Source organism: Gopherus evgoodei, chromosome 10 (genome assembly GCF_007399415.2).
Source record: "Gopherus evgoodei ecotype Sinaloan lineage chromosome 10, rGopEvg1_v1.p, whole genome shotgun sequence".
Lineage (NCBI taxonomy): Eukaryota > Metazoa > Chordata > Testudines > Testudinidae > Gopherus > Gopherus evgoodei.
The window spans coordinates 78000369-78011697 of NC_044331.1; the positions used below are offsets into that span (position 1 = coordinate 78000369).

Below are 11329 nucleotides of genomic sequence, written 5' to 3' on the forward strand. Positions count from 1 at the left end.
ACTGGTCCACCCAAAGCTCGACCCTGCCATTAAGGCTAGGTGGCACCACACCGATCTGAGTCCCATAGAGACTATAGAAGTGGCAGAGGAAGCTTTTATAGGGGCTCTGCCCCTGCCCCTGCCCCCAGCGCTGAGAGCGCATATCCGGCCCCACGTGGCCGCCCCGGTGCTTTGTGGGAGTTGTAGTCCATTTCCCCAACCACTCCCCTGAGTGTTTCCCTGCCAAGACAAGCTGGCTATGGGGAGGGCATGGGGTTGAGCTCAGGGTCTGGGCCTCTCTAGCGCCACCCGGCTCGTCCCAAGCTGGGAAGCGTCCCCGCCTTGCCGCCCGCAGGACTACATGTCCCATGGGCCCTAGCGCGGCGCAGAGCATGGTGGGGGTTGTAGGCCGCTCTGGAGGCGACCGCGCTCCCTCAGTGGCTCCTGTCCCGCGACCTGGACTCCATTTCCCGGCAGGCTCGGGCGCGGGCCTGGGCCCGCTTGGCGGAGAGACATTTGCGACTCGAGCCGAGAGTCTCCAAGATGGCGGCGTGGGGAAGGAGGCGCGCTGGCCCCGGCAGCAGCAGCAGTGGCGGAAGGGAGAGGTGAGGCCTGGCCGAGCGGGACCCTGGGGCGCCGCCAGACTAGGCCCCAAAGGGGCCTGAGCAGGGGCAATGGGGAGTGGACCTGGGGTCCTGCTCGGTCCGGGCTGGGCGGAGGCTGGGCCCCCTCCCCGCCGTGAGCGGGACGGACGCGGGGGTGGAGTGGGGGGGTGCAGGTCATGGGGGAAGGGGGAGACCAGCGGGGGGTGGGGAGAAGGGGACAGTGAGGGGGTGCAGGTCCTGGAGGAAGGGGGAGACCAGTGGGGGGGTGGGAAGGGGAGAAAGGGACAGTGAGGGAGAGGCTGGTGGAGTGAGGGGGTGCAGGTCATGGGAGAAGAGGACAGTGAGGGGGTGCAGGTCATGGGGGAAGGGGACAGTGAGGGGGTGCAAGTTGTGGGGGAAGGGAAGGGGAGAGAGGAGAAGGAGACAGTGATGGGGAGGCTGCTGGAGTGAGGGGGTGCAGGTCAAGGGGCTCGGGAGGGAGGAGAGGGGAAGAACAGGCCAGTGGGGGAAATGGGGAGGCCTGTTGTAGGGGAGGGGGAGGAAGGAGGAGAACAGGGCAGTAATGGGAGGAATCAAAGCCACCATCTACCAGAGTGAGCTAAGGACAGAGCTGTGATAGTCCCAAGCCTGTGGGTAAATCCAGGGCAGAGTCCAGCTGCAGCGTTGCAGTCTGCAGCTGGCTCCAGCTAGAGTGCCTTGGTTGGGGGTGAGGAAGGAAAGGGAGGGAGAGGCAGCGTCAGGGGGAAGGTCACTGCAAATCTGCACGTTACCAAAGGCAGCTTTAACCCTTAGGCCAAACGATGCCTCGTGGAAGCGCTCAGTGGTAGGAGCGTTCTGGAGACTGGGACGCTCCTTAAAAATCTGTGTTGAAAAGCGGTGGAGGCAACAGAAGACCTTCAAAGTGACCTCCCTTTGAAGAGTGCTTAATGCTGGTTGAGTGGCTTGTGTCCTTAGGATTTTGCTGTTTTGCTCCCTGGATTTGGAGGCTGCGGAGTAATTTTAGGGGGGGAGGGAAGAGTGTATACTTGGCCTGGCTGCTCTGGTGGCGGTTGCTGCCGTTGGCTTTTTGTAGTGTCTGCGCTCACAAAGAGCTTTCTAAAATGCATGTTTGGTCACCAGCTGTGTTTCAGCCTCTGTCAGGATGGATGAGCAACTGGGACACGGTGGAACTCCCTGTGGAGTAGCTGTAGAAATTTTGGAAGCCTAACTTTAAAGACAGGAAAGAGAGAAATCTTGTTGCACTTCTTTAAAAATCGTATGCATAATTCTTTACTTTCTTAAAACTTCTGGCTCAATCCTGTTGTCCCTTCCGTTGCAATCTCCTTCCTTCTTCCTACACTGCTGCTAGCTACTGTGACCAACAGCCTTTGAAAGCAGCACTCTCTTTATGGAGTAGCAAAATTGTCCTTTGTTCTATGGCCCAATTTAAAGACTTCAACGGCCCTAGGTGGGGTGGTGGTGATGTGCTTTACAAACACAAACAAGTTACTTCCCTCACTGACCTGTTACTTCCCTCACTGATCCTAACTTTTACAAATGAGTGGGAGAGGGGTTGGGCATGAAAATAGGCAGACATGACACAGCAAGACAATTTGTGACTAGAGTACTTCTAACCACTACTACACACTCCTTCCCAACACAAACCTGGCAACGGGCTACTTTTGTTATGTGTCAGACAATTCCCCTTCCAAATAACTTTGTATGGTAAGATCACCTGCTTTTAGTGTAAATCTTAGCCAAATGATGATATTCTCCCACTTGTGCAGTTGGCGATATCCACTGCACTCTTGGCTGGTGTCTTTTCCCAAGTCACACCTACCTATCTTGTGTGGTGTTGGGAACACGGCTTGTGTGCAGGGCAATGGTGATGGCTCAGTTATCATCAGATGACAATGTGTATATGTTATATTTAGCAAATACAGCAAAGAGTCCTGTGGCACCATATAGACTAACAGACGTTTTGGAGCATGAGCTTTCGTGGGTGAATACCCGCTTCGTCGGATTCACCCACGAAAGCTCATGCTCCAAAATGTCTGTTAGTCTATAAGGTGCCACAGGATTCTTTGCTGCTTTTACAGATCTAGACTAACATGGCTACTCCTCTGATAGTTAGCAAATACAGTTTTATGTTCATGAATATAATTCTTGTTCAAAGACAGATTCTTACTGACTGAGCACACTGGTCTAGTTTTCTCATCAAAGAGCTGTTTTAAGGTATTTCTCAAGCTCAGTTTTTAGCTGTCAGCCAGCTAGTCTAAAAGGAGTGGCTGTTGAGGGGTAATCTCAAGGGAATAGCTAGTGAATAAAATACTGTCCAGTGTTAGGAAAGTTAGTCAAATGTAACAAAATGACTGGCAACTGTAATTACAAAGGCCATATCCCTCCATAAAAGATCTGATTGATATCTGGAAGTCTCTTTGGTCACTACCAGATTATACTTTATTCGTGGGGCATATGGCTAAGGATCTAACAGTATATTAGCTGTCGATTCTGGGCTGGTTTTATGATGGTGGTTAAAGGTTAAACAAAATACTGAAAAACAAACTAAAGCGAACCCACTGAATATTGCTTTCCCTCCCTCATTCCAAAGGGACTCTTTTTGCAGAGTATCTAAAGGGAATTGCTGATCTGTAGCCCAAAGCAATTTATAATGGAGAACAGCTACTGCGTGCACTTGGACTTCTTGTCTGAAATTCTGCACGATGACCACTAGAGTACAAAACAGAATGCCACTTGTTCCCTGGGGAAACAGTCTAACAAACTTGTACAGCTCAGAAAGAACAGTGCAATAATACAGCTTTGATTTCATCCCAACTGTGTCTACTGGCTTCTGGGCTGTCTTAAAGGTCTTTCCTTTCACTACCTGTACCGCTTGGATTTCCAGTGATCCGCTTGTTTGGAGCCATGATTGATCTGCTTCCATTAGTCTAGCTAATTCTTTTGTTTAAACTAAAAGTGGTGCTTCTGCTCAGTGTGGTCTCCTTAATGGTATTGCAATGTTTTCGGTGGTGGGTGCTGTCTTCTCTCACTGGTGCAGCTCTCAAGATCTCCGGCTCATTTTCCCTGATCTGTTCTCCCCTCTCTCCCCGCAATCCTCTTTCCAAGGAGAACTATATAGAATTCCTTATTTGGCTATAATCTTATTGCATTGAAGTTGCATCCCTTGGATGGAAATTTGCTTTGCCTCTGTGCTGTTGCTTCTTGTCCTCTTTGTTCTGACCATATTGATTATTGTTCTCCGAAGGTTGTGGTTGAACACATTGTCTCTGTGCTAAGATACTGATAGTAATAGGTCAAGAATACTAGAATATGGGACGGTGCTGTGGGGAAAGCTTGTCATCAGACCTCAATTCTCATGTGGAGTACCCCTGTCATTGCAGTCCTGGACCTTTCCTGAGCTGAAATGGACAAGCTTGTCAAATTGTATGATGGTTTTGTGATGTGGAATGTTTCCACTAGGGATTAAAGTGAGACCACAACTCATTTTTCATCTTGAAAGTAACAAGACTTGAATCCAGATCTAGAAATAAAAGGTTCGTGCATTGATGATTTTGAGTCTGGTCTGTCCGCACAGTACTGACTTATTCAGGTTTGGCTGGGACTCTAAAGATGTCAGACACTGTATGCTTTTGGCCTTCGGTGATGTGGCTCTGTTGGAATTCATCCACACACCAGTCTTCAGTCCTTAGTTGCACTGGTGTACTCATTTCTTTTGTGCATGTTGCATGTGATGCAAGTTTTGCAAATCACAAGCATTATCACATGAGAGGAAGCCCATCTTATTCAGTCACCACTCAAACAGGTCTCTTTGCATTTGCAGTTCTCATGAATTTCTGCCTAGTACTGTTTACCTACAGCCAAGAAACCTCTCTTTGAATGGTGGAACCACAGGTATTCTGTTGTCCAGGAACAATTGTATCACCTTTCAGAAAGCTAACCTGGGACTTCCACATCATATAAGAGGGTTCAGAAACCTGAACAATAAATGCAACAGGAATCGTGAACTGGGCATGATTTGGGGATACTTCTTAGCAGGAGTGGAGATGCTTTCCAGACACCCACCAGTCAGAACTTAAAACTACTAGCCAGAAGTATATACGATAGACGGGACAGGGAGTGGGCATCCACCAGTGAGGTCCAGGGGCACCCCACTGATGGGAAGGCCTTACTTCCTTTCCATTCCCAGCTGCTGGTTGTAGGAGGATACTGGGAAAGTTATTCCAGGACTTTGTCCTGGATCCCATTTTCAGCAGAACTGGGGGCAAGAGAGCAAGACGTGACAGGCTCCTCCTGCTGTATACCTGTGCTATGTCCTGCCGAGTTCGGACCTGTGCTATGTCCTGCCGAGTTTGGAAACTCTGGATTAAAGGTATGTGTGGTGAAAAAGAAACAGACTGTGTGTTTGTGAGTAGGAGACCACGAAAACAGGCTAGGCAGCACTGCTCATGCGGTAGTTTGAGAAGTATCCTGTGACATTTAGGTGGCCACCAGGGGCTTTTTAATTTATTAAGGAAGTCAGAGGGGACAGATTTTGGAACCCTAGTCGGAAATTTCATGAGTATCTAGCATATACCTAGCTGCAATGTCTTCTTAGTGTACTTAGTGATGTTTTTAGTAGGGGAATACATTCAAATTCAATTTTAAACTCACCGTGTGGTTAACATGGGCATTTCTGCCCCTCTTGCTGGTGGTTGCTGTATCAGCTGCTGAGGTGCATTGTTTGTTTGTAATCCTGACAGAACAGAAATCAGTGTAAATTATCTTAAAAAACGAGTAACAAAAGCCATTTAATCAACTAAACCATCAGAACAGAGTATTCCTCTTTTTTTTACACAGACACTGAAAAGTCAGGCATCAAGAATGAGACACCTTTTTTTTTTTTTTTAAGAAAAGAAAAATCACAGGAAATAGGATTCATGAAGCAGTGATATGCAAATAGTATTCAAGAAAAAGTTACACAGCTGCCACAGAATGGATATAAAACTTTTCTGTGGCAAAGTCTTTCCTTCGTGAAAGAATGGCTCTAGAAAATCATTTAACGTTGCCTAGTTTAACACCTGCTTTTAAGCATAACTAGCACATCCAGCATTTGGCTGTGAGGCATCATTACATGCTGTCTGAACATGGATCTCCTCTGACATTGGTTACTTATTGCACTTTTAAGGAGAATCGAGAATAACTGAGTTATCAATGCTCTCACCTAGGTCCATACAAGCACAGCACTGACCATGCTTAAACCCTGGCCGTGTTTTTTTCCAGAGTTGGTGGTGAGTTCCAAAAAGCATAATGCACAGGCTCCAGTGTGTGCTGTATTGTTCAAATGAAAAGCCGTATGTCATGGAAGATCAGTTTTGTTAGTCTTTGTACTTAAGGTTTCTGAGGGCAAGAACCCCTTTCTTGTTTTACATGTCAACAAGTTCTGGTAAGTCTTGTAGACAGAGTTCTCTCCTATGGGGGGACACTACACACTCTATGGATTTTTCTTCTTCTGTGTACGATGGTTTTCCCCAGGCTTTCCACCTGTTGCAGCCAGCCTCGCTTGTGGGAGTGACGCACACCGAATTTAACTTCCCACATGCCTGAACTTTAGTATAATATTTATCTTGCATTTACCTCATATGTAATTTTTGCTCACTTCACTGTCTCCTGACACCTGCAATTGTTTGAGTAGCTCATCTCCTCCCCCTCCTTTTTTGGGGGATTATCTAATCCATTGCCAAGATGAACAGTTGCATCTTGAGCACTGTCTGATGGAAGAATAAGTTGCTCTAACAGGGATTATTTGGTCAAGGAATCAGCAGCTGCAGTGCTTGGAGCCACAAGAGCATACCGCCTAGAGCCAGATGCTTTTGGGGGTGCACGTCCCATTCTGTTTTGCTTCGTGACTTTTATATGGAACAGTTTTATTGAGCGTATTTTTGCTCCTGTGCATCATGTTTTGATTTCACACCTAAAAAGCCTAGAGCCCAAGAATGGATAAAGTTTCTGGAGAGAGAGGAGGGCTTGAATAAACTTATTTTCCGATAGTAATTTCAGTCCATAGTTAATGTTTAATGTGTTCCTGTCCTATTTTCCTTGACTGGAAGGCTATTGACCAAGCGGGTCTATGAGAGTATATAAAGTGTGGGGAAAGGAAGGCAGGGGATGGGAGGGATATTCAAAGATCCTTCAAGGACCAGAAGGATTGTAGAGGGAAGAAATCACTTGAAGCCTGAGAGTGTTGGGATCTGAGCTGGGTTGGTGTTTCAATCTGAGAATGGGCCATTCCTCTTAAATTGCCAGACTTAATTTGAGCAACCTACAACATTATAGGCAGTTTAACAGCGGGTAGGATTCTTCTCTCAACCTAAACGTTTCCCAGAACTTCACTTGGTTGACATGGCATTTCGGATGTAAGATGCTTGATCCTTGTTTTTAGCTAGGAAGCTGAACCATTGCTGAAAATAGCTTCAGCCTCAGTTCCCCTTGGAGCTGGATTGAAGTCATTAAGTATTAGCACCAACTGAGTGAAACCACTTGCTGCTTTTTCACAAAGCCTGGGTCTCGTGTGTGCCTTCCAGGGTTAGCAATTTCCCAGAAAAAAATTAACTTAGGACAGGGCGCTGGTAAATACAGGCGTACATATGGTTTAAACCGGGGGAAAATAATTGCATCCGTGTCCGGCTAGTTCAGCAAGCATAGAACGAATCCTTGTCAAGCCTTGGATACATCCATTCAGAACTGGGGAATGGGTGCCGTCTATCCACTACATCAAAGGCGGTCTTCTGCTACAGAATACTGCATGGTCAGAAGGACCTAGTAGTCTGCAAGTCTGTGTGCCTCTGACTGCTTAACGCTTCAAGCCTACAACTGCATTATTGTCATTTTCCTATAATCAAATGGTTTTGACTTTTGTTTACAGAGTATTTAAAACAGAAATGAGCCATGACATGCATAACTGGCTTGAGAACATACCAAACCAAAATGCATAGGCATTCCAGTGTTCAGTGTTCGAATTTAAATATATTAGGATTACCCCCACTGTAGTTTTACTTTATTTGTACAAACCTAAACTAATCAATTAACCTACTCCCTTGTGTAACCACAATTTGAATATGTAACTAAAACTAAGTGTAATGTGGTGTGCATCAACTAAACAGTTTTCAGAATAGAAAGTGCCTTAAACTTTGAATAACTCATTTTTTCTGGGGTGATTAAAAACGTGATTTTTGCCAGGTAAAAACTACCTCTGGTAAATACCCCATGCCATCCCTGATGCATTCTGAACTGGATCTGAAATTCTACTGTCCTACACTAGCACTTAAGACATCTTCAGTACTTACTCGAGGGGGAAACCATGGGTGAAAAGATTTAACTTCACCCTGTATGCCATGACTACGTTTGGCTCTATTTGTGCAGTGAAACTAGGTTGCTCGAGTTCGTTTCCTGATGCTGTCATGCTAACCCAATTCTGTTTGGCATTTAAACCTTAGAAACGTCTCTGCAATTTAAAACAAATACATATTTCAATATGTTTTATAACAAATATTGTACTTTTACTAGACACAATCCCTTTAAATTAGCAAAAATTCTTTCCTTTAAAAGCTTGCATCTCCAAGGTTGAGCAGTGGACAAACTGAAGGGGTTAACCTGCTAGAGAACGTACTTTTTTGGGGAAAAGAAATCTTAAGCTTCACAGTGAAATGTTTTGTTTCCGTCACCAAATAAATAGAATCTCATAAGAGGTTGCAAACCAGTCCTTGTCCTAGGCAGCACTGGCAGAATCTCCTGTTCTAAATGCAGATATGTTCAAGGTAAATGTAATGTAACCAGAAAATGCCCAGTGTCTGGCTTACAAGGAAAACCTTGCTTGCCAACCAGACTCTCATAGAAACAGCTCTTCTGGTCCTGAAGAAGGAGGCTGGTAAGTCTTAGCTCCTGCTGCTTGGTATTGTTGTCACCATTCACCGTAAACAAGCTACTTCAGGCAACAGCCTGTAATTTAACAATATTCTTGATTACAGGTGGCTGCCACACAATCCCCTTCACAGTGTGACTAAAACTGAATTTAAAGGGTAATGTCTGGCACTACAGCAGCTTGCAAACATGTATCTTCTCTTCCTTTGCCATTTCCAGTGCCAACACACTAGTGTCTTTATACTAATGGAGCAAGAAAGAAGGGCTAGTTTCAGTCTCCATTGCAGAGTTCTCCCTTGCCAAATCACTAATACCAAGTGAGCCCAAGTGCTATCAGGAACGATGTCTGCTGCGAGTAGGGCAAAGTTGTGTACTGGTTGCTCTTGCTGTGCGAAAGCAATTTGCCAAATCACTATATCCTTGGGAGCCCATGTGCTCGGGACACAGGGGCTCTAAGAGAACATATTAAAATCAGTTTCTTTTAATGAGGCAAATCCCGCCCAGTGTAACAGACGACGCCATTTGCTTTGTTCTGCTTTCTCATTGAGGGGCAGAGCAGATGTGAGGCTACTGCACAGATAAGCAAACATATCTGTGGACTTTGGAGTAACAAGATAAAGGACAAGATGCTGCTGATGGGCAAGAAGCTGGAAACTAGTCCAGGCTACCAACAGCTGTTTTACCAAGGACTAGAGATCTTGTATGATACATGCAGTCTGTGTACAGATCTTCCCTAGTACAGTCCGGTGGCAGGAGTAGGGAGACTGCTCCAGGGTAATGTGAGCACCGGTTTCTTAGCATTTAACCAAAGTTGCAGTAAAACCCACCTCTTTCCCCTGTTGCCTTCCAGTGTTGTGAGAGGAAAGAACCAAATGTGCTAACAAATTCTGATGCTCTGCTGTTACCTCTCCCTGTAGCTGCACATTTGTGTTGTTCCTTATCACCATAGGCTGGATCCCACAAATTAGCCAGTCTTATAGCAAGCTGGAATATAGGTTGCATAGCTCTTGATTGTAGAACTAACATGGTTGAGATGTGGGATCTGGAAATGTGGGGATTAGCATAGGTGGTTCTGATCTGTGCCAGGAAAGAGGGTGGCCAAAACGCATGTCTCATTGAAAATTTGCAACACCTTTGTTGAGGGGACGACTTGTATTCGGATCCATAGTTTTTTTTGTTCTGTTGGTGGCTCATTCCATCATCTGACACAGTCTCCTCTTTGTGACATTGATACCAGGTCAGAGCCCCGGCGCCTCTGGGCCTGGCAGGTCAGAGTCCCGGCGCCTCTTTCATTACAGATTAAATGCTGATTGACACCATCTCCGCAGCAGGTGACTGTGATGTCACTGATGGCAGAAGTCAAGTTGGAAATCTGTTTCAGGAGGATTCAACCAGTTGCAGGATTTTGTTTTCTTGAAAAGTTCTTAATTCCCAAACGTGAGGAAAGTAAAGTTCACTTGTATGTAAAATGCATAGTTAAGCCAAAATGAAAGAGCTTTTCTAAATTTCATTTGAGAGCAGCTGATTGTTCAAGCAAGTTTTGATCAGAAAAAATACTATGTTGAGGGAAAAGCAGCGATCAGATGACCATAAGGTGCTGACCTGGTTTCAGTTGTCAGTCTCCCATACTCCAGGCTAACTGGGTTAATGCAGAGGAAGAGTTGTCTCTGTGCTCTGTAGCTTAATTCTGTGTTTCCTTCTTAACAGGATCATCTTGTCCTCCACGGAGTGTTACATTGTGCATGAAATCTACAATGGGGAGAATGCTCAGGACCAGTTTGAGTATGAGCTGGAGCAGGCCCTGGAAGCACAGTACAAATATATAGTGATAGAGCCCACTCGCATCGGTGACGAGACCGCTCGCTGGATCACAGTTGGGAACTGCCTGCACAAGACCGCCGTCCTAGCAGGCACTGCTTGTCTCTTCACCCCTCTGGCACTTCCAGTAGATTATTCCCATTATATCTCCCTGCCTGCTGGCGTGCTGAGCATGGCCTGCTGCACCCTCTACGGTATCTCCTGGCAGTTTGACCCCTGCTGCAAGTACCAAGTGGAGTATGATGCCTATAAACTTTCCCGCCTGCCCCTGCATACACTCACTTCCTCCACTCCTGTGGTGCTGGTGAGAAAGGATGACCTGCACAGAAAGAGACTGCATAACACGATAGCACTCGCTGCCCTGGTGTACTGTGTAAAGAAGATCTATGAACTCTATGTTGTATGACTTCAGTAGGGAAAAAAGAAACCCTCAAAGACAAGTGTATTAAGACTCCCACAGTAACATTTTTTTCCTCTGAGAAGCAGTGGAGACTGGGAAGGCATTTGGTTTAATAGAGTTGTTATTTTTAAAATAACACATCACTGGTGCACCAAGGTTTTTCAGTTCTTCATTACTCTTAAGATGTGGATCTGCAGTGTCTTTCGAGCTGTATGCTAGGCTGTGGGAGACAAATCCAGCAGTGGAATGTCGATGGAAGAAAACTATATAAAGGGGGTGTGAAAGGTTTTGGTTTTTTGTTTTTTTTGGGGAAACCTTTAAGTATATTGTTTAATTGTATACACAGAACCAGCCCAAAGTTATCATTGCCCATTAAAAGATGAGAATTTCAAATGCTTTTGCGCTCTTTCCTACTAAACTGGCTCCTTTTTGGAGTTTGGATCAAGTGGGGAGGGGGCCTAATGTTTTGCCATGGAAGCCATGGCAATTGACACTACTTATATACCCAGCAGCAGTGCGCATGTGACCTTGCAGTCTGATGAAGGGATGGCTTTGGTGAGCAATGGGGTATTTGATCTCTTGTGCATCACCAGTTGCTTCTCGGTGAAGGGTGCCAGTTGTGACGGTGTTT

At 45.8% G+C, this 11329-nt stretch overlaps 1 protein-coding gene across 1 annotated transcript; it reads left to right on the forward strand.

The window, feature by feature from the left end:
* Positions 1 to 466: 466 nt before the first annotated feature.
* Positions 467 to 11094, forward strand: TMEM11 (transmembrane protein 11). The gene is made up of 2 exons (XM_030578236.1): positions 467 to 584; positions 10188 to 11094. The coding sequence occupies exons 1-2, from the start codon at positions 523 to 525 to the stop codon at positions 10702 to 10704; spliced, it is 579 nt and encodes a 192-aa protein (XP_030434096.1). The 5' UTR covers positions 467 to 522; the 3' UTR covers positions 10705 to 11094.
* The last annotated feature ends 235 nt before the right edge of the window (positions 11095 to 11329 follow it).